The 26885-nt window shown below is 54.5% G+C and overlaps 1 protein-coding gene across 4 annotated transcripts in view; it reads left to right on the top strand.

The window, feature by feature from the left end:
- PTPRN2 (protein tyrosine phosphatase receptor type N2) overlaps nt 1-26885 on the top strand; it is a 689065-nt gene that overhangs the window by 562053 nt on the left and 100127 nt on the right. For all 4 annotated transcript variants that reach the window (XM_060305028.1, XM_030854362.2, XM_060305029.1 and 1 more), the window contains one exon: nt 16248-16460. In XM_060305028.1, coding sequence (XP_060161011.1) covers nt 16248-16460 — 213 coding nt within the window. The remainder of the gene's footprint in view (nt 1-16247; nt 16461-26885) is intronic.

The raw sequence follows: 26885 nt of genomic DNA on the forward strand, positions 1-26885 counted from the left end.
GCAGTGCCCATGCCGCCCGGCGCCAGAGCCCATCCTGCCCAAAACCCCTGCCCTCCCGGGACAGGGGCCGCGCGGGACCGTGGGCGCCGCTGGGGCCCCGGATGCGGTGGCGGAGGCCAGGGGGCCGCGTCAGAGGGCGCAAGGACGGGCACGTGAAGTGGCATCTGTGGCGCCGATCCTTTGGTGACGGGTGCCAGAGCGACAGCAACGGTAAAGCCTGTAAGATGCCCGCAATCTCGTTTCATAGAAGACTGAGACAGCGCCAGCTGTCTTTTCCAAAGACAATTATTATTACTGAATGAACAGTTATTACTATTACGGGGAGTTTGGGAGGAGCCGATGGCGCCCTCACTGCTCGCCCGGAGCTCGCAGGGTCCGTGGTGAGAAACCGAGTTCTCCCTGTAAAATGGTGTGTGCACAAGTCTGTGCGTGCACGTGCACACGTGTGTGATTGTGTGTGTGTGTGTTTACTGATGTTCTAGCCTTGACCAGCTTGGGACACTTAGTTTACCTCTCAAAATTTTGGTTTTCTCATCTGTGAAAATAGAAATAGCAACGCACAAATCTGGGGCTTCTGGGGGGCCTCCGGGGGCTCCATGAGCCCCACGTGGAAAGGCAGCAAACAGGGCTCAGGTCGCTCAGCCCTGCTCATCATGGGGTTCTCTTCTCCATGTGCACAAGTGCACACATGTATGTGAGATGGCGTGTGTCAGATGCTGTATGCACTTGCGTACAAGATATGTGTACGTGTGTGAGATGATGTGTGAGAGAGGATGTGTGTTCACATGGGAGGTGATGTGTGTACATGTACGTGAGAGGACTGCATGCATGTGACATGGCTGACACGTGTTGTAGACGGTGTGTGGCTGTGTGAGGTGGTGTGTGCCTGTAGGTGAGACGGTGTGTCTGCCTGTAGGCGAGATGGTGTGTGTGCCTGTAGGTGAGATGGTGTGTGTTCCTGTAGGTGAGCCTGCGTGTGTGCGTGTAGGTGAGGTGAGGTGTGCACATGTTTGTGAGAGGTTGACAAATCAGGAGCACCCAGTTATTCTGAAGGCAAGGGATTCAACATAGGGTTTCAAATAAGAAACTTTGAGCTCAAAGCACAGGGGCTGGGGGAGCAGTGTCAGGGGCAGGGGTTCTTAGATGCGGAGCCAGTACTGGCAGCCGACACAGGGGCCTGGTGTGGGCAGCCAGGAAGCAGGTGCTCTGAACGCACCAGCTTGGTTGGTTGGAGGAACGGGAGCCAACCTTCGATGGATCTGAGGAAGAGTTGGTGCAGGTCAGAGTGAGAAGAGAAGGGGGTCAAATGGATTGAGGTGAGGATCCCGAGGACACGGGGCACAGGACGAGCCTGCACTGGTGCAGGTGGGGCCAGGAGTGAGGTCAGAGCACATCGTGGCCTGAAAGAAGGGACAGACCTGATCACGGGAGGACGAAGGATAAGAAAGCCTCTAGCCTCACCCCAAAGAAGGACATTCAGGACAGAGAGGCCGTTGTCATGGAAACCGGGACACCCAATGGGAGAGAAGGAACTGAGTCTATTCTGAACGTGCTGAGCCCACAGGGCCTCTTATTCTCCCGACTGTCACCTGGGGAAGCCGCCCTTCTCCCCACCATGCCAGTGTGGCTGCCACATTTAGGCACTGCTTTTGTAAATGGCCTTTTAAAAAATATTCTTAATGGTCAGAAGTGATCTTTCTTTAAACGTTTATTTTATTCTTAAAAATACTCAAGAGCCATTTGGAAATAAGAACCATGAAATAGGGGGTGATCAGGTTAAATAATAAGGTCTTGGAGGAGGCAGAAGCACAAAATGTTAGAAAACGTAAAACTAGATTTCGAGTTTGTTTGAGCGTATCTTCAGATAATTCTGAATGAGGACTTCAAATATGACAGAGAAAGGTCGAAGTAAATATGTAACTTCCTAAGGTGTTTGAACTGAAAGATCTCAGGAGACTATATATATATATATATATATATATATATATATTAGTTTTGCAAAAATTTTTAAAGCTGTCTCAGTACATGGTAGCACCCTATGTAAGATTACCTGCTCATTTGTACCCTACTTGCTAAAACGTGAATGCACATAACGCTGCATCCACAGAGGAGATTCGACCATTTTTTATTCAGTTGGCTATTGGGCGGCTGTGGGTGAATTCATACGGCATTCTGAAGGGCCATCACTGGATTTCTCAGAGTGACAGCTAACCCTGAACCTTCTGGGACTGCTCCATGTTGTGTCAGAAAGACAAGCCACTGGCTCTTTCCAGAAACTTTGTCCCCATTAGATCTCGATACTTGTACACATGTTTGCGATGTAAAATCAGAAGCTATCACTTTATAGTGATTCATCTTCCGTAGGCTTCAGGTACGAAGCCAACTTGTCAGGCTGTGACAGTTTTACATTTAATGGGAGCCCATTTTCATACATTAAGGCACACGTCAGTGTTTTCCTTAAAAGTATATGTGAACAGGAGAAAGCTGAAGTGCATAATTATGAAATAAACATTTGCTTGAATTGTTGTTCTACTTTTAATTCCAAAGTAATTTCAGGAAAAAAACTGTTTTCCAAACAATTATAGTGGACATGTACTATGTAATTGACAAAGTATGTGGAAGCACTTTTAACCCACAAAGAGAGAGAACCCACACATTCTTCATAGCACTGTTGTGTTTCATCTGTAGATAACAGCATGATTTAGCCATTTTCAAAAAAGTTAGATTCTTGTTCAAGTGGTAATGAGTCTTTCTTGCAAACATTCGCTCTAAGGAATTTTAGCTCAGTTTTGTGAAGAAGAATAAAATCTAGTCATGAACATACAATATATTTACTATACTGGACATCAATTATTAAATATGTATTTTATAGCTTTATTTTGTAAGTAATAAAAGGTTAGATCTTTACAAAGAGGGAAATTGAAAGTAATACATCTTCTAGACTCTAGAATCTAGAGAATAAAAAACAAATTAAACTGTAGGGAGACTGCTCTGTTTGTAAACATCTGTCCGTATGAAGAGTTTTTCAAAATGCTACTTTTAATGGACAAACCATTAATAGTAATAATCAGGTTTTGAAGCTTTTCTTGTCCTTACAGGAACTGTAATTGCAAGTTTGAAAAAGAAAATCTAAAACAAATTCCTGCATATTTGTTAACCAGTGCTTCAAGCATAAATTCTTGCTGAAATACATTTTTTGGTTTTAATACAATGGTTTCATGTGACCCTGTTAGGCCATTGGAGGGAGTAGCACCTCTATTCATAACAGAGTTCCTGTTTTTGTATTTTGAAAATTCTAGATCGATCTGAATATAAGCTGAGATGAGAATAATGAAAGCTGAATTACGTTGGTGATTTTCTCTCTGTTTTGAGGAAAGAATTCAGATTTTTCTTGAAGTAAACGATTTGAACGAATAATTTTATTATTTCTCCATTCCTCTCCATTTTAAAGATTTTATCGCAATATGTTAAAGTTGCTCAGGTGTCCCCCCGGCTGGTGAATTTGATTGCCCTGCTTCCAATATGCAAGGGAGACTGGTGAGGAATCTGCTCAAATGCAGCCCCTCTTGTTGCAATGGACTTGGCTTCTGTCTCCATGAATAAGGACTTGTCATTAGTGTCTAAAACTCTTCCAAATATTGTCCTTGAAAATATTGCTTTTCACAACTAATGCGGTTCAATTGAGTCATCTATACTGACCTGTGCAAGCATCCTTTTTAGAAAATTATCTCAGTGACAGTTACTGTTTCACTAGGAGGTTGACCAATAAAACATCTTGCTTTTCAAAATTCATTCATTGATATAAAATGTTATTTTCTTTAACATTATATCGGTATGAAAATACAGTATACGCATAGCTACAGTATGAAAAGGATCAAATTTCACTTTTATAACTTAAAACCATTTCTATAAATGGATTTACAAATCAAAAGTATTTTAAATATAATTCATGTACCATTATATTTTTTAAACAAAATTGCTTCAGATTTTCTGAAATCAAGCAAATATCCCAGAAGGTCTTTTTGCCACTTTCTATCTTACCATAATATTGAGAATTCCTGATGTTTCCCATGACAGTCTTTCTCTATTTTGTTTTAAAATACATTTTCTCTGATAATTTAGTTCATTGGAAATTTATTCTGATCAGTTAAATGTGTGATCTATAACAGTTTGGTGCTCCCTAAGTTGAAAATGAGATTTCTAACACAGAACATTAGGTTTACACATAACAAATGTGAACTGCACTTTAAAAGAAGCCTTAGCAAGATCAACATATCATTTTCAACTAAATTGTTTAGATAGTTTGTAGGTTTGGGTGAATTTTACATATACTTCTTATTCATCAGCTAAACAATCCTAATTTCTATATGAATAATATATGCATCAGATATAAATGATTCAATCAACATGCCTCTCAAAAACATTTTGCATCATGTTTAAAAGTTTTCTCTGAAAATGTCATTGAAATTTATTATTAAATGAAGTCTAAGCTCTCATGACAAAAAAAAAAAAAAATCCTAACAGCACCATTCATTCTCCAAGATATTAGCTGAACCTAGTCTTACATTGTTGTCAAAACACTTTCCCACTAAAGTATTTTTAAGAATTAAAAGATAGACACATTTTTCCTGCCCTGGATGTAAGAAAGCATTTTTAAATAAAGGGAAATAGAGTGAAAATCTGGTGGATTAATTTATCCGTTTCTGAAACAGACTTGAAGGATCAGAACCTAAAATACAAATACATTCTTTTAATGAATTTCCTGGGCAACCCGTTCATCTCGAAGCTCTGGGAGCGAGGGCTCCGGACTCAGACGCTGCGTCCTGGGGGGGGGCGGGGAGGAAGGTGTGGGAGTACTTGACAAGCGCTGCCCCACGAAGAATACACTGTGGTGCGCACCAAGGCGTGGGTGAGAAAACAGACTTTTCTGCTCATAAAAACCTGCATTAAGAGTTTAAGGCCCTTCTAACTGTTTAAAAAGTGACCACAGGCAAACTTGAACTGTGCCACCATCGTGCCACCCACCCTTCCTGAACGCACAAGAAAGACAGGGCATTAAATTCAGATTAAATCGGGAATGTGCTGCTTTGAGGTTGGAAGTGAAACCCTTTGGGACAACTGAAAAACTAGCTAAATAAAATGAATGTATTTGCTTATTATTTACTTATTTAACATGTCATATCGTGTTTGTATGGAAAGCAGGACAGTATCTGACTTCGAGCTGCACGCCCTCTCTGGGGTCGCCGACCCTCTGACCGCCCCCAGGGGCCCTGGACGACGCGGCTGGGGTCCTCCTCGCGCTGTCTGTCGGGCCTCCCCTCGGGCCGCTCCCCTGGCCATCCGAGCAGGGTCCTCACAGCCGGTTGTGGAGCCTGGCGATCGAGGGCAAGGAAAGTGACAGGGGCGGGCGTGCAGCGGGCGGCCGGCCGGCGAGGAGAGTGCCGCCGAGGCCGGGCCCCTCGCGGGCTCCCGGAGCCTCTCGGCGCCTCACCGCGGATTGGGAGCTCGCGCAGGTTCCCCTCCAGCGCGGGTGAGCAGGCCGGGCGCTCCCCGAGGCGGCGCGGTCCCCGGCCCCGCGAGCCCCGCTGCCCCCGCGCCAACCCCAGGTGCGCCTGGCGGACCTCTGGCCAGCCGGGGAGGGAGGCGCGGCCGCAGCGGCCGCCCGGTCCCGGCCCGGCGCGCCGCGCCCCGGGAGGCACCGCGCTGGGTCTCCGTGAAGATGCACCGACCGCGCTCACTCCCGCCAAGTCCCAGGGCCCTGTTCGCAAGGCAGGCGAGCCGACAGCGAGGGCCGGGCGCCCAGGTGCCCCCACGGCCGAGCACGGGGCCTGGGCACGTCCCCCCTGCCCGCCCCCGTCCCCCCTGCCCGCCGTGTGCCTGGCGCGGCGTCTCCTGACCGCCCGGAGTCCCCAGCACCTCAGAAAAGGCCGGCCCTCCCGTCCCGGAGAGGACGTCCCCGGCCCCGGCCCCCAGCGTCCTGAGATCCCCCCACGCGGGCTGAGGCGGCCCGGGAGCCCACTCCCCCGCACACAAGCGAGCGCGCGCGCGCACAGGCGGTTGCTATGGAGAGGCCGGTTCCCAGCCAGGCTGAGGGCGGCAGGTCCCCTGCCGCAGGCCTCCCCTCCCTGCCGGCCCCTCTGTCCGCAGTCCTACCCCCTCCCCCGGCCGGGGCTCTACGGGGCCCCTCCCGCCTCCTCCCCTTCCCCCTCCTCTTTCCAGGAGGTACCGGGCCGACCCGGGCCCCCCGGAGGGCAGCAGGGAGGAACAGCCAGTCGGGTCTTGGTCCCCAGGTGGCGCGGGGCGTGGGCTCCGGGGATGGGAGCGATCCGGCGTCTCGCGGGAGGCCCGGCGGGTGGACAGAGGACGGGGGGTCTGTAGGCCCTGACCCGGCGTGGGGATGCGAGAGCAGGGGTGGCTCCCTCTTCCTGGCCTGCCGGCTGTCCGCGGGCGGTGTGCGCCGTGGTTGGTCGCTGGAGTGGAGCCGCGGTGCCCCTTTGGCCGCCCCGGAACTGAGTTTCCCCTCGAGCTTCTCGAAGCCCGGCGAAGCGGCCAGCAGGCCTCCAGCCCCCGCGAGCTCGGGCCGCTCAGGCCTACGGAGCCCGGGTTCTCGGAAGCGCTCGACTCCCGGCCCCTAGAAATAGCAAATGCAAGTAGATCTCAGCTTAGGCCTTCGGTCAGAGGAAGCGAGTCCTTCGGACACTTTAGACAGAGGCAAGCACCTCGCAGGCACTCGTGCCCGGAGCCCTGGCCCGGGGAGGGCGGGCCGGGCGGTTAGGCACTTCTGTTTCCGCGAGGGGAGCGCGACGGCGGGGACCCTCGGCGCGGGGCAGGTCTGGGGGCAGCGCCCGGGGGAAGGGAGGGGGGGAAGCGGTGCGAGCTCGCCCGCGGGGCCGACCGGGCTGGGGGCGGGGGCCGCGGCTCTCCCGGGCCCCGGGGCCGCCGGGTGTGGGCAGAAGGGGCGTCGGGCGAGGAGCGGCCGCCGCCTCCAGCTGTCCCGAGCGCGGGAACAATGGGGAGGCGGTGGGAGAGGGGCACTGGGAGGAGGGCGCCCGGGTTTCCAGAAAAGGAGAAACTAAAGAGCCCTCCACAGACTGTCATCTGCATGTGACAAGATCTCCCCCCCACTCCTTTCTTTCTTCCCCTTGTGCCTGCAGCTGTGGGCCTCGAGAGCGCATTGTACGCACAGATGTTGGGTTTCAGCTCTCGCGCTAGGCTGCTCGGCGGGGGGCGCCGCGCAGCGGGGGTGCCCCGACCTGTGGCTGCGACCAGGGGTCCAGAGCGGGGAGCGGGGAGAGTGGGGGTGAAAGGGCGGGGGAGCGGCCGCAGCGACCGCGAGTCCGCGGGAGGCCGCTCACCAGGCCCAGACGGTCTGGTCGCCCCCCAGGCCCCTGCTTGGCCTCGGGCGCCGCCGGCCCGACTTAGAGTCGCGCCCTGGGCCCGCGCCCGGGGTCGGGGAGCTTCGGGAGGAGCGAGCGACTGAGAGCGCGGCCTGCGACCTCGCTCCGCTCCTTTTTCGGGGCAGTGGGCCAGGCCGGGCCTTTGACCTGGGGAAGCGAGGACGCAGCTCGATTCCTTCCTTTCCCCGCCATCCCGTCCCGACGTTTTGGGCTGGCGGCCCGCATTTCGCCTGGACCAAATGGCGGCAAAGTTCTCAGTAGTTCCTGCGTCCGGCAAGGCGCTTTGTAGGCGCCTTCGAGACCTAAACACTCGAGCGGGATTCCTATAAGGGGCGGGGGGCGGGGGCGTTTACTCGCGATTTGCCCGGCGTCATTGGCCAGCTTCAATTTGGAAAGGGAGCAAAAGGCCCCCAGGGCAAAAGTGTCAAAACTAACTCGGAAGAAGGATGTATCCTGAGTTTTTCTCTTGCAAAGAGTTTCGACGCCACCCCTCCCATAGCAGAGGTCACAGCAGGGCCGTGCAGGTTGACATTTCTTGCCGTGTCCCCTCTCCCCCGGGTGCTACCCTGAACTTGCCCAGTCTGAAGTGCGACTCGAACGATGAAAGGGAGAAAGGCTGAAAAGAAAGAAAAGGCGAAGGCCCGGGCTGCCGCGCTGTACAAATGACTGACAAAGCCGATGTCCATTCATAGTCTCGGGCGGGAGAGGGTGTTTGGAGAGCCGCGGCCCCTTAGCCAATTGCTGTCAGCAACCTGTGTGTGTGCGGGGGGGACATCGCTATAGCAACCGGTGGCTGGGCCGCGAGCCGCGCCGCCGCCGGCCGCGTGCGCGCCGGGCCGGATATAAGGCGGGGCGCGGCGGCCGCGCAGGATGGAGCTGCGCGCGCGGCCGGTGGCCCTGCGGGGACCGTCCCGCGCCCGGCCCCGCGCCCACCCTCTCCGCGCCCTGACCCGAGCGCCTTGCCCTGGGGCCGGGCCCCGGCGGAGCGCACAGAGCCCGGCCGAGCGGCGGAGCAGAGCTGCGGGCTCCGAGCTGGTGCGGCCGCCGCCACGGCCCGTGGAGCTGCGGCGCGCGGCACCTTTGTCTCCGCCGGCTGCCGGAGAAGTTTGTGGTCAGAAGCAGGATGGCCCCGCTCGTCTGTGGCTCCGGCCCAGGGAAAAAGGCTGACGGCGGTGATGGCGCCGCCGCTGCCCGCGGCCGCCGCGCCCCGAGGCCGTTCGGCCGGGCACACGTCCTCCTCTCCTCCGGCTTGGGCGCCCGGCGCCCGCCCCGCTGCAGGTAACCAGGGGCGCGGGGCCGGGGCGTGGGCACTGGTGAGGCCGTAGAAGGGACAGGGGCCGGGTTGGGGGCCGGAGGGAGCGGGAGAGACCCACCGAGGGCATCGCCAAGGCATGTAGGTGGCGCGGCGAGGAACCGGAGCCTGGTAAGGGTGGAGGGTGCGCGCGGGGCGGGGGGCGGGGGCGGGGGCGGGGTGAGGGGCTCGGATGGGCGACCTGGGCGTCGGAGAGCCCAGTCCTGGGGCTAACTGACTCGCGGCAGGCTGCCTGTCAAGTGCTCTGTTTGGCCGGGGAGGTCTGCGTCTGAGGTCATTCCCCAAGTGGGACAGGGGTGGACATCCCGTGGTGACCCGGTCGGTGGCAGTCCCACCCCAGAGCTCCCCGCGAAGACGGGCTGGGCTGGGGCCACTGCCTCTCGGACTCCGCATCGCCAGCCACTCCGGGCGGTTCGGACCAGCAAGAGGGCGGGGGCGGGGGCGGGGGTCGCAGATGGGGAGGGTTGTGGGAAAAGATGAAGGACGGGATGAGCAGCCGGCGTGGAAGGGAACCAACGTGGGAGCATTTTCCTCGCAGCCCGTTTTGGGGCGCTCTTCGCTCTCCTTATCGGGGCCGGAGCGCGCCTCTGTGCTGTCGAGGCGTTCCAGTTAGAGGACGCTGGATGGGCACCCAGGGAGGAGAGTGCCAGGGGCAGGTGGGGCCGTGTGTGGGAGTGCAGGGTTCTCTGATCTCCCCGGTCCGGTGGAGAACGCCTCCGAGCGGCCACCTCCCCTCCCCCAAAAGGAACCGGCGCTGTCTCGGCGCCCTCCCCGGTGGGGCGGCCGCGCGCTTGCCAGAGAAACTTCTGACGCGGAGCTGTTTGAAGGAGGGACTTTATTGACTGCCTGTGTGGTTCTGAAGTGGGACTTGCCTCGGGGTTTTACAGAAGCCTCGGTCTCTGTCGGGGCCGTCGGGCAGACCCCGAACTAGGGGTTGAAACCTCAGCAGAAGAGATCCTGTGGAGCCGGAGCCGGACTCCCGCCCTTTTGTGTCATCAGTGCTCAGAGGTCGCTCCACGCTGGACGGCTGGGGGTGTCTGTCACAGTCACCAGTGCCTACTGCACCCCCAAACGCACAGCCGGAGGGTGGCCAGGAGCCATCGGCCGCAGCGGGCACGGTGCCCCCGCCAACCGCCCAGCTCCCCGGCCCGGCCCCCGGCCCCTGCCCCCGCGTCCTCCTGCTCTGGGGTCCAGTGGCCCCGCTAAGTCCGCAGACAGCGGCCCCTGGTCGGCACCGGGGAGCCTCCCCGCCTGGGGTCAAGGGCGCTGCGGGGCCCAGTGGTCTTCGGCAAACCGGCCTTCTCTGGATGAATGCGAACGAAAGTGCGAGGCGGTGAAGGTTTGCGTGCAGGAGGGACACGGAAGCTCCCCTCTCTTTATCAGCCTCGGAGGGGCCGCCCGCACGCAGCTAAGCACACCCCGCTTGGCTCCCGAGACGGGCGGCGAGGTGAGGCAGGGGACCTGTGCGGCTCCGCGGGGCCCGGGGTGGGCGGGCGTCGTTGGGCACACTGATCCTTGCCCCGCGGCCGGCGCGCTTTGTGGCGGGAGGGGCTGGGCCTCCCGCACTGTCCCCGCGGGAAGCGGGCTGGGGCCGCCTGGGGACCCCTCCGCGCTGTGAATACCGCGGCTCCCAGGAACCCTCGACCCTTTGTGTCCGGCGCTGCGGTCCGATCTTTCCCACCTCGATGCGGATCGCCTACAGGAGAAAGGCGGGAGGGACTGGGAACGAGAAGTGAGAAAGCCGGGGCCTGTCGAGGGGGAGGGGCCGAAAACGGCCATGCGCCCCCGGGACCCGCGCTCTGAGCGGCGCCGCGGCAGGGTCCTGACCCGCGACGCCAGGCGAGCCTCCCAGAGGCGACTTCTAAGCCTCCGCGAAGGAGAGAAGCAGAAACCCCAGTGCTGGAAAGGGCTTGATTCTTGCGGAGGGAAAGCTCCTTCCAGAGCACGGGTGACCCAGGGGACGCCTGACCCCGGGGGCGCGCGCCCGGGCCTGGGCAGGCCGCGGGCCGACTGTACGCTTCTGCAGCGCGGGCCCCCGGCCGCGCTTCAAGCTTATTGGTCGGGTTTGAGTTTGGATGCGATAAACATGCCGACGGAGCCCGAGAGGTGGCCGGGCCGGCTTTCTCCCTGGTCGGGCCACGTCGGTCCCTTCTCGGAGGGTCGCCCTCTGCTTCCCCCGAGACGATTTGCTGCTTATGAAGCTCTGCTGAAAATTAGTTCACACGGGGGTGTTTTTCCCACTTTCAACATAAACATCGTAAATCTTCCCTGACACCTGAAAACAGAGTATTTCCCCCAAACTGATCTTCTAGGAGTGCTTAAAGATGCAAACAGACAATTTATAATCTTCTGTGTATTTACTTTTACGCCTATGCCTGAACAATACCTCATAAATAGACGATTTTAAAACAGCGTATCCCCACTTTATTTTCATTGAGGTTTATATTTAAGAATAATTGTTTCTTGGAGATTGTTTTCTTTTGCCCATATAAGCTTTTTTTTTTTTTTTTGGCTACTTGAATGGCAGATTTGCAAGTACAATTTCATCTGCACAAACGAACAATAGCCTTCAGCTGCACAAAGGATTCCTCCCACCCTGAATTCAGACCGCAATGCCTCTTGCTCTGATAATAGCTTCTGAAAAGATTTTGTAATGCAGAGAATTAATACATGATTATTTCCGCCTGACTTCTCTCATTTATTAGAATTCTGTGGCCAGTTCCAAATTAAAAATAGTTCAGTTAACAGCTTTAAAAAAATACTTTTAAAATATTTTAAGACCCCCCCCCAATATTTTTAAGTTTGGTCATTCCTGTGGCCTGAAAGCTGTTAAAATTTTTGATCGGCTTTAAAGTGATAGTTACTATATCTTAGTAAATATATCTTAGTAAACTTAGCGTGAAATTTCCAAATAATTCTAAGATGGTTCATCTGGGAAACCAAAGACAGACTTGTTTTTAACCATTCATTAGTCTCTGAAATTAATTTCTAAATTTTACAGAGAAAAAGATCTTTACAATTATAGGAACATAAAAGTGCAGAGGAACACGGGATACGGCTGGGTTTGCAAATCAGATTCTTTAGAAATGATGCAAATGAAAACATCCACAATATTAGAAGTTTAGTATCAATGAAATTGCTGCATGCCTGTGCCCATAAGTTTTTGGGTACAAGTGCGTTTTAAAATTGAAGCCAGTGATTTCGATGATGAATTGCTCTTGCTAACTGGTTGCGTAGCACAGCCTTGGGAAAATGCTACATTTTTCTACCCGTCAACAAATATCTTTTACCATGAAGTTATATATTGGTGTGGCTGCCTCACAATCGAGTTTGGGTATACAATGTTCTTTTTTCTTCTTTCTTCTTTTATTTTAGGCTTACCACGTGGACAGCTTAAAAAAAAAGTTTTGAAGGTATTTTGCCATAAATGGCAAAGAAGATAAAGGAAGCCCCAGGCACCTTCACTTATAAGCACAGATCAAAATAGTTTAAATAGGTCAGGACAATGTCTGCAGATTCTAAGAGCAATTCCACTGATTGCCTCTGTGGTCACATATGCATTTCAAATCACAGCTTTTGCAATACTTTATATTCTAAGTTCAAGGAGCTGCAGGTGGAGATGGTTGAGTGGAAGAAGTACGCAATGTGCTTAGTTCACTCTCGGTGCCTCTAACCTGATATGAAGTTGACTTACTCTTCCTGGTTCTTATAAAAAATCATACTCTTCCTGCTTCTGCAACTTAGTATTAAGTGCTTGTATATGTGTCGCCTGCACCCTGGGGTACACAGACACCCCGTGCTCCCTGTGTGACCAGGCTGCTTGGGACGGCTGCTTCCTCCACCTTCCCCCTCACCCCTCCCCTGCTCCAAACTTTCCGGGGGGTGGGAGCTGCCACTGTACAGAAGGAGGCGGCCTGACTGTAAATGTCAAAGTCATAAATATTTAAACATTATTTTCTTTCAATTTCAAGTCAGGACTGACAAGATGCCTCTAATTAGTGGAGGGCTCTCGGCAGGGCTCAGCGCCAGGACAAGACTGCAGGAAAGCGCCTGTAGTTACAGCCCCTCGGCCTGAGGGAGCAGGACCCAGGCCACTCCTGGGCAGGACAGAGGGTCGGACTCGCTTTTAAGCAAAGGCACCCGCTGCTTTCTCTTAAATCGCCTGGTTAGCAGGGGTCCCTTAAGACTTTTTTTAACTCTACAATAAAGAAAGGCTATACAATAATCATAGTTATTTAAACTCAATCACTGTGCCGAGGACGGAGTTCACGCTCTTTAATTTTTTAAAAAAAGTGTAAATTTTTATTTCTTCCGGGATTCCTCAGTCCTGACTTGCAGCCAAGCGTTTTTCCTCCCCGCGTGACCCTCCCGACAGCACTAGGTAGGACGTTGGGGTCATTGAGGGCGCCCCAAGGAAGAGCGACTTTTCGGGCTCCAACCGGGGTGCCCAGGGGCCAGCGAGAGGCAGGATTCCCAGCCGGGCCCTAAGATCCTGCGGCCGCAGCGTCACAGTGGCCCAAACCGGCGCATCCCTCTCTGTCCCCAACAGGCTTCCTTCCTCTCCTGGTCAGATCCCTCCTCCCCGACCACGCCCGCCGTCCAGGCCCCTCCTTGACCCGGTGCTCGCCCTCCCCAGCCTCACCAGACCCCTCTCCTGGATGCGAGAGGACCACTGCCACCCCTTCCCTGCGGGGCAGCTCCGGCCCAGGCGGCGGGGAGCTGGACGGGACCGTAGAAAGTGGGACTCAGTGGACGTGGAGTCCCGTCCTCTTCCCCGGGAGCACCTGGGACCCAGCGGGGGCTGCGCAGCTGGCCGGAGACAGAGCGGGGCCCAGGGAGGAGGGACCCGGGCAGTCACTCTCCTTGACATTTTTCTTTGACCTCTGAGTAAACTCCAAGCGCTGCGTGAGGGGAGGCCGGGCAGGCCCCTTTCCCCTTCCCCGGCCGAGAGCGCAGCCTACGGGTCACGGTGACCGTCGGTTTCCGGCAAAAAGGGCCGAGCCGGCCGGGCGGCGACACTTAGGGCTGCCCGGCCTCCCTCCCGGGGGAGCGCCCCGCCGGGGTCTCTCCTGCCGCCCCAGACCCGGGCCAGGGTAAAGTGCAGGCGCCGCTGCCGGCCTCCTTAGAGGGCCTCTGCGCGTTCACGGCCTCCCGCCTGGAACCGAGCGACAACCGGGCTACGCTTGTGCCTCTTACCCAGCGAGACCCCGCGCCTGGGCCGGACCCTGTTCAGGTCCTCAGTCCTCCGCGCCCTGGCGACCGCCCGTCGGCTGCGCACTGAGGTGGTGGCCACCCACCGAGGCGCTGCGCGTCCCCTCGGAGCCAGGCTGGTCACCGCGCGCGTGTGCGCTTCACGTCGCGGGGCAGAAGGGTTCGGGAAGTCCCCGTACCCGGGCGCGGTCAGCCACGTGGGCGCGCGGGGTCCCCCCGACGCCTGGACTGGCTCCCCTGGGGGGGGGCGGGGCGGGGGCCGCCGGTCGCCTGCGCCGGGGCGGAGTGGGGGATGCAGTGACGGCTGGGGGCGCCGAGCGGGGTCTAGCGGGACGCCCCCTCCGCCGGCCGCGCGCCCTCCTTTGTTGTCCCCGCTCGTCTGCGGAGGCTCGGAGCCGGCCTCTCCCGGGAGCGGAGGAGCGCTAGTGGGGGGAGGGGCGCATCGGCGGGGTGGGAACCCGGGCGGCCGGAGCCTCGCCGGCCTCTCAGGGGAGCGTCCCGGGCCGGAGGGCTTGGAGAGGGGCGCGCTCTTCTTGAACCGGCCGCGGGAGGACGGGCGTGAACCAGCGGCACCGCGCGGGGCCGAGGAGCCGGGCACGTGGGTGTCGGGCCCCCTCCCAGTCCGCCCGCGTCTCCGGCACCGCGGCCGGGTCTCTCCGGTTTATTTCTGCGGTTCGGCCTGTCGCCGCGCGGGGCGGGGACACGGTGCCGGGGGGAAGCGGGGCCTGCGGGGCTGGCAGCCGGCAGCCCTCCGGGTGACTTCTTTCTGGGCCGGGGAGGGAGGGGCGAGGGGAGGGGTGAGAGAGGATGGGGAGGGGTCTTCCGCCCGCCTCTCCCTCCAGGCCGAGGGCCGCGCGCACCGGCCGCACTGGCCGGGGGGCCCCCGCGCCCCGCTCGCCCCACCGCCCGGGCGTCCCGGCTCCCTCCCCCGACCCCCCCCCGTCCGCGTCTCCCCCTAGCGTCCCCGCGCCTCCGTCCCTCCCGCCGCTGGCGGACCTGCTGTCCTCCTCGGAGCCTCGCATCCAGGCAAGAAAATCCGGCGTCTTTTCTCATTTCACCCGCGTTTCCATTAACCCAGTCCCGGCACCAGCTAATCCGCGGCACCGAAGGCAAAAGGAGGCTAATTAATGACCAGCTTTTCCAGTCAGGACCGGCGATAATTGCTTTGGTGGCCTTTATGATTACAAGATAAAAATGGCCCGGCCTGACATAAGAGGCCCTGTGTACACTCGGAGACAGGAGGAAATGAAGAGTTGGGAGGCTGAATACGGAGCAGAAAATTACTAATAGAAGAGAGATAATGAATAGGCCGGCCAGGCATTCATGGGGAAAAATCCATTTTGTTACCACGCGAAATTAGGTGGTGGAAAGGAGTTTGCTAATTGTTCTCATCTTGTAGCAACCAGGACTGGGGCGGGGGCGTGCATTTCTATTCATTCCCCGAGTAATTGCGGAAGGGTGTGCTGGCCGAGCCTCCATCGTCCCCTGGCGTTTTAATTGTTGCTGATATTCCTTATAATGAAGCTAATGAGGGCGCGCACTGTGCAACTTTGTGTGCATGGAGACTCGTGCAACGCGCCGAAAGGATGTTCTTACCCACCCCCATCCCGCCCCCCGAAGCAGGAGAACCCGACGGACCTGGGCTCCCTTACCTTTCACCCGCCGAGAAGTGAACTCCTGGACCATAGTGCGCCCCTGTCTCGCAGCTCCTTTCAAGGAAAAGTGCCGAGGTGCGAAGTGCGGGGTCTGTGCGGGGTGTAGACGCGGCCCAGGTCCGAGGTCTGGACGAGGGGACGAGGGGACGTGCCTTGGAAGGCGAGCGGAGGGGCTTCCGGGATGGCAACTCCCTGCGATATGTGCAAGAATATTAGCCTGACGCTTCACAGAAGCAGGCTCAGTGGTTGGACTTCTGCTGGTACCCTTACGCACAGCAGGAGCTAGGCACCCCCATCCGGTCTATCCACCCCAGCCCCACCGTTTGTGAGGCATCCGCTCCCCGCGTACCTCTTGAGAAGGGACGAAGGCTTTATTTTACTTAAGGCAGTGAATTAGCTGCCGAATACTTTATACCTTTAAGTTTGAAAAACGGCGGCCGTTAAGGAAACAAAAGTGACGCCTGTAATGACGTTCCTTGTGAAAGCATTGCCGTCTGCGGCGCGCTGTGTTGAAATGACTGTAGCTTCCGGTCCGAGGGCTGCTTTCCTGGATGCCCTCCTGTTGTCTCAGTGCCAGCCCAGAGCTTTACGTTTTAGGTTGCGTTTGGAAGGGCTGGTTTTCAGGACTCATGATTCACTGGGTAGTAACCTGCCCCCTCTCCTATTCTGCAGAAAAGCAAACCCAAGCTTCTGCCTCACCAGGCAGAACGAGAGGACTCGACCAAGTTCATCGTGCTCACTCTGGTCTCCGTCGTCGCCATCGTGGCGGTCCTGCTGGCGTCCGGCGTCATCTACTGCCTACGACACAGCTCTCAGTACAGGCTGAAGGAGAAGCTCTCGGGACCTGGGGGCGACCCGGACCCTGATGCCACCAACGCCTACCAGGTAAAAAGAGACTTTTCTAAGTGCTGTTTCAGTTCCATTCACCACTGGAATGGACGGATTGTTTAAGTCGTCTTTGGCCCCTCCCCTATTCCCAGCAGTTGTTCATTTATTCATAGTTTGGGTTCTTGTGTGATGACGATTTGAAACTTCTCATTAGCATTCACGTAAATACCTTGAAACCCTAGTTTTCCTGCTCTAAATTAATCTTATGCTGTTCTGGGATGGTCTCATGTTAGCTGTGAAAGCGGGCTGCTAATTAGAAATGTGGAAAAAGTATAATACATGAATTATGTATTATCTGTTATCTTCCTTAGTTTGGCCACTATTAATAAAAAATGCCGGAGTTGCAAGATAAATTGGTTGTGTAGATGTATGAAGGTGTCTCTTAAATCATCGGCTTCCTCAGGATCTCATGTGAAAAGATCCTCTGACCTGATCTGTTGCCACCTTCGCTGTTATTTGGATAAAGTGGCATCTAAGGCCGATAGATGGAAAGTAAACCAAGGATGTCTTCAGGAGAGCAGTGGTGGAGCCCTGCACTGGTGATGCAGAAACGGTCCAGACACACCTGGAAAAAAAATCGGAACCAATGAGACTGAGGGGGGGAGGTTCAGACGAAACTGGACATAAAAAAAAAATTCACAGAATGTTTGGGAGTTCCGTAGCACGCACTCCAGATTTAATAATGTTCGTAATGAAAACACATCTTCACGCAAGCCCAGAATATATACCAGTCAGGGCACTTGATTTCTTCTAACATAAAATATAACGCAACTCCAAGTATATTTTCCCGTTTGGGAAGGTAATTTACTTAATCATCGTTTCCTGAAGTTCAATAGATACATTTTGTAAAGCGTTTCTCCCATTGGAGTAGAGTCTTTGCTTTCTGAAGTCACATGACTGTGACATGGAATGTGTCGTGTAAATAATGCATCCTGCTTTACAGTCACGGCTGTAAATGTTATCATTCTGTCATCACAGTTGCACTGCTGGGGAGCGGCTCAAGCTCTGTCTAGAACACCGCCCCCCCCCCCCCAGGAGCTTGTCTGAGAGCCGCCCTGACCCTGTCTCACATAAGGTGCTGGGATGAACTGATAAAATCGCTCTGCTTAAGAGAGACCAGAAAGTGCTATTTTCCCTACTTCAAAACTCTCGGTGGTGTTGTTGAATGAAGAAAACCTCTGGTTTTCTGGTGGGGGTCAGAAGCCTGGTCAGTACGATCTTTTCTTATAAAGAAACAGCAACTTCACATGTGTGGGAGATGGCATTTCAGGGGCTAGCTTTGCTTCAAAGCAAAAGAAAAAGCACATCTGAAGAAGCAGCTTGGGGAAAAATGTCACACAAACTAGTAAGAATGTATCCAGAAATTCTATTGAGCAGAACCAGTGTAGGCGTTTGGGTCTCTTCTGGGCCAAGCCTGTGCGGGACATAAATAAATTATCACACTAGTTCTGTTAGGTGTGTGAGAGATGGCAGATCGTACGGGCGGAGGTTTGTAGAAAGCACGGCATCCTTTGATATGCTTTGAAATTTGAATATAAAATATTGATAGAATGGAAAGGTTGGACTTGCATGCAGAAGTGACTAATTCTGACAAAAGTGCAGGTTGCAAATGCACACTTAGGACTGAGTTTGTGATAATTAACAGAAAAAAAAGCTTCCCAGTGACAGCTCTAATTAATAGTATCTGTAATTAAAATCATGCCCTTCCAGCAGGAAAATTGTTTGAATTTCTTGGAGTGACCTTTATGTGGTTCTCCTGGGGGCATGGTGGTTAAGTTGATATTGATTTTATAATGAGCTCTGGTTTGTTTAATAAGAATCTGTAATCCAGACAATAAATGAAATGTATGCTTTTCTTCAATCCAGATTAATAATAATAATAAAAAAAAAGGTGGGGGGAGAACACAGAAAAAAACCTTTCCTTTAAAAATAGGATCTAGGAAAATTTGGAAATGAAATTATTGTAAAGATTTTCTGGTGGGCTTAGTTTTGAAATTACTACAGGGCACCCTTGTGGGAACTACTTTGATTAAATGTGGAGGTTTGCCCCCTCAAAGTGGCCTGTTTACCGGTGAGAACATGCTGGCACTAGGCTGTTGTGTTGTTTTGATTTGTTTTTAGCAGAACACACTCGGGGATAAGGGTGCCATGATTTTTAGCTCTCCATTTAGCTGAGTCATGGATTAAGGACTTGTAAGAGTGTAGTTACGCGTCGAAGATCGTACATTTGTGAACGAAGCAGGTATTCGTTCGTTCATGTATCCATACTTTCTTAGGTTTTTCTGTAACTGCCATGGAGACCCCCTTCAAGTGTAAAAACCTGTCTGAAAAGTTTTTTAAAGTATTTCAAGCACAAAACAGTAATTTTAGGACAGTATCTTGTTGCTTCCACGCTTCGTTTTCAAATCATTGAACTTCTGCACTTTGCTGATTCTACAATACAGGTGAGGTTATGGATAACCTCAGTGTAATTCTCATCATGGAGTTACAAGGAAAATTGAACAATTTAATATTGTGCTTTCTTTCATGGGGACATGATGGAAATATTCAATTCATTTTATAAAGTTTCTGAAGGAGAAAAAGAGTATTGTGTAAGTATAGAAGTAAGTGAATGGCCTAGGAAAGGTGGAATGGTAGGTGGCAGTGTCATAGGTTTTACCGATACTGGCATATGAGGTCACCCTTTAAACGAAAGACCTGAGTGTTCCCATGCAGGAAGGATGCAGGGCACAGGCCTTGGGAGAGAGGGGAGGGGAGGGGAGGGGCTGGTGGTCTGGAGGAGGGACTGGGTGTGTGATTCCTTCTTCCCAGAGAGCCAGAGAGGCCGCGTGTCCTAATTAAACTGCACAGCAGTAGTGTCGTTGCCAGATTCTTCTAGTGGGAAGGCCCTCGTGTGGTTGGCCCTTCAGGAAGCTCTGGTCTGCGTCTTCCAGTATCCATCCCCTGCGGTCCCCGGTGGTCCGTGCCATGCCCCTGCATGCGCGTAATCCGTGGTTTGGGGTTTGAGGTTCCAGCGGACTCGTGGAGGGTTCCTGAAAAATCAGTGGGCTTTTCATAAATTGTTTCCAAACAGTGAGTAGTTTGCATTATTAGCTTCGAATGCAAACACGTTTAAACATTTTTTTTTCTCTTCTCCCTTAAAATAGAGCTATCTCATAGACAGAGTCAGCATGTTAAAGGTTCTTAGTTAGTTTACACGCGTAAGTGTGTGATATTTTTGTTTGCTTTACCTATTGGAAAATCACATCTTTCTTAATAAACTCTTATTTTAACACTTAACAAGGTATCAATTTCACCAGGTAATCTATCAAAGTTTAATTTGCTCAAACTTGAAAGATTTGGGTATGCTAACTTGTAGAAGAACTGAAATCCATCTTTAAAGGTCATGTTTTAATGGAATTCCGCTGCCAAACTTTTCCCCTTTGTTTTGGTAAATGTTATTTTTGTCCTCTACATAGAGCAACATAATGTATTTGGATTAAGTCTGTATTTCCTGATCTGAAAAGCCAATTTCTTTACTTTTATTCCTGTTTTCCCCCAATTGGCATGTCACGTGACACGTATGTTGTCCGCACACGTGAGTGTGTATTTACACACGCGCGCTCCCCAAGGGCGTCCGGCGGGCTTGTGAGGCGAGGCTACCAGCACATTCTGTGTTCTGTCACGTCGCTGTCCTACTTCTGTGCACGGGGATTGGGTAACACTGCGCAGAAACAAGCTGTTGGATGATTAGACGGCGTCCCCGCCTTTCTCTCCCCGAGTCTCTTTGAATGTTGAGTCCGTGTCTCTGAGGCTTTGATCCTCCCAGAGCAGCAGCCACTCCCCTTCCCCGCGCGGGGGCACAGCCTCCCGCGGAATTGCCGGCGAGGCCTCTTTTGATGGTTTGTCTCCCAATGCCCGCAGGCTCCCTGGGTACCTGGGGGCCTTTGGAAGCGGACCCAGAGGAGAGGAGAGGAAGCGGTCGGGAGGCGCCCTGCAGAGAGCCGCCCGGGGCCCAGCCCACTAGCTCCAGACTCTTCGGGAGACGACGGCCACGGTCCCCTCACCCCGACTCGGGCTGACGCACCTGGGAGCCCAGAGGCCCCCGTCCTCGCGCCTGAGAGCAAGGAGAGCCGGGCTGTCAAAGAGAGGGCAGGTCCCACGTCGGCTGTTCTCCTTGCCTTTGATTCAGGGGCCCTTCTAGGTGAATCTCCCCTGCTGGGTGTAGCACTTGGCACAGAAGCGTTTCCCAGTTGAGGTGGAAAACGGTGAACTCCTGGGGTATACTTGACCCACCACCAGTTTCCACCATAGCCCTTCCCACTTCAGTCAGCCGTGCATCTTACGGTGCCCTGGCCTGGCTTTATGTTTAGATTCTCAGGTCAAAATACTTCTGTGTGCAGATTTCCAATAAGCAAAATGTGTCCTGCTTCAAACATGGAAGGGTGCCCTGAAATGCTGTGAAAGAACAGTTCTTTCTGTGATGACCCAGTCGAGCCTGACAACTGGAACCTTTCAGGTTTTGCCTTTGCAGAAGTAGCTGGCGGTACCAACGTCCACAGGCAGAATTCACTCGAAACTTTCCCAATTCTGATCGGTTTTGCAAGGGGGTGTATTGTCAGGTAGAAGCCTGGCTGCTGAAGACGAGGCCCGGGGCCTTCCTGCCTCCGCAGCCCCCAGACAGGCCCGGGCTCCCCTGTACTTTAAGTCACGCCATGCTCGTCAAGGCAGCCTTGTGAGAACCCAAGGAAAACTTGCTCACTTTTGGGGTGATGAGAGCAAAGGGACCTGTCCGCCTCGAGCGTTTCCGGGACCTGCTTTTCGTCTGTGTGTTCAGTGTCAGGGGATCAGGGCCAGGGCCAACAAGCTGTTCTGCAAACTCAGTCAAACCTTCCGGATCCCTTTCTACTCTGGGTCTGAACGTGTTTCTGGAAGACCTGAATGTGTAGCGTGTTTTGCTCATACATCTTAAATTTTCCAACATGTGGTTTCCAAAAGCAGCAACTCCATGCTCGTTCTCTGGTTTCCGTGCAACACGTTCCTCAAAAATAGCTCCTGAGATTTGGAAACAGATCTTCTAGGAGAGGCTGAGGTCTGGAAAGATTGCCAAAGAAATATCTAAACATGTAAAGAAAACATGTTGCCCTCCTAATATAGCAGCCACTTCCCTGACCAGACATTGATAATTAGATCAGACTTAATTGAAAATAACAGACCCCTCGGTGAGATATGTTGAAAATAAAAGACTGGAGCCTCTAATACGAAGATTTCTGAGGCCTGGGTTCTGCGGCTTCTTCTGGATCCTGCATTACTTATTCTGGTCTGTCTTCATTTTCCTGGTGTGTCAGCAGATCTGGATTTTACTCAAATAAGTGTTTCTCAAGGCTGGCCAGGAAGTTACGTCTGGGAAGCGGGGGCAGCAGGGGGGCTTATCCTCCCTCCTCTGTGTCCGGCGACCTTTCCCAGGTCCTCCCGTTTTGTTCTGTCACAGCCAAGGGGAGAAAGTGTGTCCGAGAGGGAGGTCTGGCTCTCACCGGCTGCTAGGTGGGGGACAGTTTGGGGGGTGACGAGGGGAGGGGCATCCTTTTAATCGACTCCAATACGGGGAAGGTTCTAGTCTGCCTTACCCACTCGCTGTCAGAATCAGAGCACCCCTCCACCTTGCAGAAGCCAGAGGAGCAGCCCAGATGGTGCCCTGGGCCCGGGAAGACCCCCTGAGAGTCCCTGCCCTCCGCCCCCAGCTACAGGCTCCCTCCAAGCGATGCCCACGGACGTGCTTCGAAAGCCGCCTGTGGCCACTGGTCCACACCGCGTGGCCGCTCCGGGCAAGCAGGGCTCGTTGTACGCGTGGAGGAGTGGCCTGGGGTAGGCCGTGACCCCTCCCCCGCCCCCGGATCTGACGGCCCCGCCTTCCTCCTCGTGGGGGGAGACTTAGGAAGAGTCGGCAGTGTTCGTCTGCTCTGCTGATGATTTCATTTGCTGTAAACCCACGTGAAGCCCTGGTAAGCAGCACGTCCCAGAGTGACCAGGAGGCAGCTGGCACGGCGTGGGCATCAAACACTGCAGGGTCAACGGGGAGGAGCGCAAAGCCCGCCGGCGGGTGGAGAAGGCATGGGGGCCCGCAAAGATGGCCCCCTGGTTGCATGGGGGGCGTGCCGGGCAGGAGGATGAGCTCAGACCCGGTGTCCTCGTGGCTGTGGCTGTGGACCCAGTAAGGGTGGACCTGTGGAGCAGGGCCTGGAGGCAGGGAAGCTGGGCGGGGCCGCAGGGACAGTGCGGGGCGGGTCTTCCGAGTCTCTTTCCCTTTTGCTACACTTTCCATTTTTTAAATTTCTTTCTCTCCCAATATTTAAGTTCGTTCAAGCCCGTGCTCCCCCCGCCGTGACATCGGCTGGAACTTGGGCCGAGCCCTCCTCTGAGCCCAGCTCTCCTCACCACAGGATGGGAAGGAAGGGGCTTTGCACTCTTCACTGGGCTCCTGAGGGTCAGAGAAGGTCGTGGAGGGGCCAGTGCATCTCACGTCTAAGTTCTGTTTAAGGGGCCTCTGTTCGTGGTGACAGTGGTTCTCAGGAGCGCCTGTCGGTGGGTGTGGGATTCGTCTCAGCTGCTCGGCTCTGGGCCCAGCCCTCCCAGCCCAAGTGTGCACTTATGACCTCCTCGCCTTTGCATGGGCTGCTTTCTCTCCATCAGGCCCTGGTCCAGAGATGCAGGCGCGTTTTCTAAACGAAAACTTGGCACATACAGTCTGCAACGAAAGCAGTGTACCTCTAGGGAAAACCGGAGAGAAACCTGGAGATCTGGACTGTTCCAGGAAATCCAGTCATCGTGGGGAAGGCCAGGTGTGGAGACAGTGTTCCAGGGACTCTGTGGAGCACTTCTCCCCCGTCTGTCCAGGACCAGAGATCAGTCAAGTCATCAGTCCACTGCCTGGAGGGGAAGGTGGACCCGGGGTGCGAATTTGGGTCTAGGCCACCCTCAGTCAGAAGGAGCCCCCGCTCCCCGCCCCCCAGGCCTGCCCTAGTACGAGTGTCGCCCCTGCCCGGTTGAGGGGCACAGCTTGGGCATCCCTTGGTGGGGGAGGTAGCCTGTGTGCAGCCAGGTGTCCCTGGAGACCTGCTGCCGTCGGATTCTCGCAGAGGGTGCTGAGCCATCCTGAAAGGTGGGCGTTGGGAGGAGAAGCCTGAAACAGTAAAGGGAAGTGTGAGAAATGGATTAAACGGGGATTTAGACCAAAATGGTAGGAGGGTGGGGAAGGAATTCTAGAAGGCAGGTAATCAGAGACCGAGGGTCACTGTAAGTGGGCAAGGCGGTTGTCCGCGAAGTTACACAGGCCCGGAAGACCCGTCTCCCCTTCTGAGGGCTTGTCTCCCAACTTCTTTAGCTTCTGCTCACCCGTTTCCCCCGGGACGGCGTTTGTCCCCAGGAAGAGGTGAGGGCAGCTCCCCAGAGGCCTCTTCAACCAGAGCCCAGCTCTCTGCAGGCGGCGTCTGCAGACCACGGCCCGGGGCAGGCCTCTGACAGCAGAAGCCCACAGACCTGCCCGGTGCCTGCTCCCGGAGGCTGGCCCAAGGGCACTCCACTCTCACGCACCCCCGATGGGCACCATCCACTCTCAGGCGGACTTGATGGGTACCAGGGGACGTCTCTGTGCCGCGTAGCATCACCTGCAGTGAAATGCACTAGCCTGTCAAAACTGGCCAAGCCCAGCTCCTAGCACAGCACGGACCTGGCGTAAGAGAGGCTGAGAGATTACAGAAGGCGGTCAGAGGGGGAACGACGGCTCGGACCTTCAGGGGCAACAGGAGTCGCGGATGTCGAGGACGGCAGGGTTCAGAAAGAGCAGGTGCACAGCCCGGCCCAGGAGCCTCGGGCGGCGACAGCAGTTTCCGGGCGTCAGAGGAGGAACGTTTAGCGACCTGGGGGGGGAGGACAACTCCAGCATGAGCCCCCGATGCAGGCCGTCTCTCCCACCCAGGGGTAGACTGGATGTCAGCGTCACTTTCTCCCGAGGCCCCTTTGGTTTGGAGTCTCTGTGCCTCAGCCCCGGGACTGCCCCTCCCTTCTCCCCACCCCTGGCCGGCAGCTGCCCCGGCCTGGGTGTGGCCCCAAGAGCCTGCGTCTGTGTCTGCAGCCCTGTTGGTGTGCGGGTCACCCTTGAGGAATGAACACCTCAGAGAGCCTTGGGGAGGCTGCGTGGCTGAACTTCGAACTCTTCCAGAAAGTGTCTTTTGCAGAATTTATTTCTTCCAATGATAGAGTCACAGTTTCTGAAACAATAGGGGCAGAAGAGAACTTTATTTCCCGTTGGAGTTTACAGGCAGGACCGGTTCACACTGGGTTAGGCGTGTGCTTGAGACAAGCAGCTCTGTGATGGGCCCCAGCGAGCCTGGGGTGGTCAGGGAGGGCTTCCCAGAGAAGGTGAGCGAGGGACTCAGACGGAGAGAAATGGAGGCGGGGGTGCCTGGGAGAGGATGGAGCAAAGCCAGAAGGCTGGGCAACAAACAGACGTCTTCTTGGAGCTGAAGCCTGTGTTGAGGAGAGAGAGGCGATGGGGAAGCTTGAGCCCAGATCTGAGAGGGTCACGGACGAATGGAATAGAGGGAATTTCAGGAACCAGGCAGGGTTTGTCTGTGCTGCACGTGGGTCTGTGCAGCGGTCAGTGACTTTTTCGGGAACATCATAGTAACGGCGTCTGTGACGTTAGAGAAGCTGTGTAACAGTGTTTCTCTTCTTCACCTGATTAACTGTTCATAAACTTTGTTGCTCAAAATATTTAAAGTCTCCCCTGGGGTTTTCTGCTTTGGAAGACTTGCTGATAATTAAAAATGGAATCTTGGTAGGTTATTTCTTTATTAGCAAGGGCAAGGTTTTCATAAAGGTGATTTCCGATTAGGGAGGTGACAGTTGTGAAAAGGTATTCTCTTAAGATTTCTGAATGTAAAAGATACTGCAACCAGCAAAATGAGGTGTCTGGGTGCGTTTGTGTGTGTCTGTGCTTGTGATTATTTGGCAAGTAGGAAAAGGAAGATTCACACGTGATTATATCAGGAAGGAAGTCCAGATGCTTTAACACGCACGGTCTCTAGGGTGCTTGAGGGGTAGGGACGCGAAGCACAGGTTTCAACTTGGATCGGCTTTGCGATGTTTAATCGCAGATCAGCGAGAGGAGTTTGTGTGACAGGTGCGGGGTTCTTAGCGCGCACGGGGTGTTAGTGTCAATATGTAACTAGATGCAAATCATCCAATTAAAGTTTAAAACTTTGGATTTGCTCTATAGGTAAGCATTTTATCACTTTTTTCGAAAGACAGTGAAGCAGAAGAATAACCGACAAAGGAATATTTTTTAAATTACATCTTTCATGAGCCAGCGCAACACACACTTTAACTAGAACCCAAGAGGGTCTTGAGTGGGAGGAAATCAAATGCAGATTTGTTTGTAAAACAGTCGTCAGTTGGCAGGGAGGTTACAGCTGGTTCACCTGCTTCAGGATTACCTTCCCCACCTTCAAGAAGAAAAATACCGAGTTCAGTGACCACAGATTTGAAATTGAAACGTGAGGGAGAAAACTAGGGGGAAAAAATCTCAGATTCTTTGGTCGGTTGCTTTTGAACTGCCTCTTTTCTGACCTTGGACCCCGGGTTTCCCGGACAATAACTGTGAAATGGTGCGTTTTTTCTTTTTTTTTTTTTTTGCGGTACGCGGGCCTCTCACCGCTGTGGCCTCTCCCGTTGCGGAGCACAGGCTCCGGATGCGCAGGCTCAGCGGCCACGGCTCACGGGCCCAGCCGCTCCGTGGCACGTGGGATCCTCCCGGACCGGGGCACGAACCCGCGTCCCCTGCATCGGCAGGCGGACTCGCAACCGCTGCGCCGCCAGGGAAGCCCGCCCCCCACCGCCCGCTCCCGCAGCCCTGCCTCTGGAGGCGGGTTTCCCGGGCACGTCTTGCGTCTACAGATTTCACATCAACTCAAGAGAGGCAGCAAAGCAGAGCTGGTGCCCTGCACGCGACAGATGGCTCTTGTCCCCGGCCAGCAGTGCCCCGAGCGTCCACTTGCTCCTGGATCCTCTCCCAGCCCCTCCTCCTGAGCCCCAGGACACCCCCATCGCTGGTTTTACTCGAGGGCCGTCGCCGACTCGGACTTGCTGTGGCAGTTCGGCACCTGTCCCCTCTTGGTGGTAGGTGACAGATTTTGCGGGCCTTAGAGGTCAGAGCCCTCATTTCACAGCTGGGAAAACTGAGATAAAACAGACTGAAAGTGACTTGCCCACAGTCACCAGCTCATCAGCGGTGCAGCCCCCGACCCAGGCCTTCAGAGCTCTGTGCGTCGTGCTGCAGGATCGCCATTCACAGCGGCTTCACGTGGAGCACCTGGGTCCCAGAATGGTGTGCGTTTGTTTCTGAGAAGCAGAGGCAGCTGCTTCCTACTCTCCGCCCCGCCTGGG

The sequence above is a fragment of the Globicephala melas genome, chromosome 9 (genome assembly GCF_963455315.2).
Source record: "Globicephala melas chromosome 9, mGloMel1.2, whole genome shotgun sequence".
NCBI lineage: Eukaryota > Metazoa > Chordata > Mammalia > Artiodactyla > Delphinidae > Globicephala > Globicephala melas.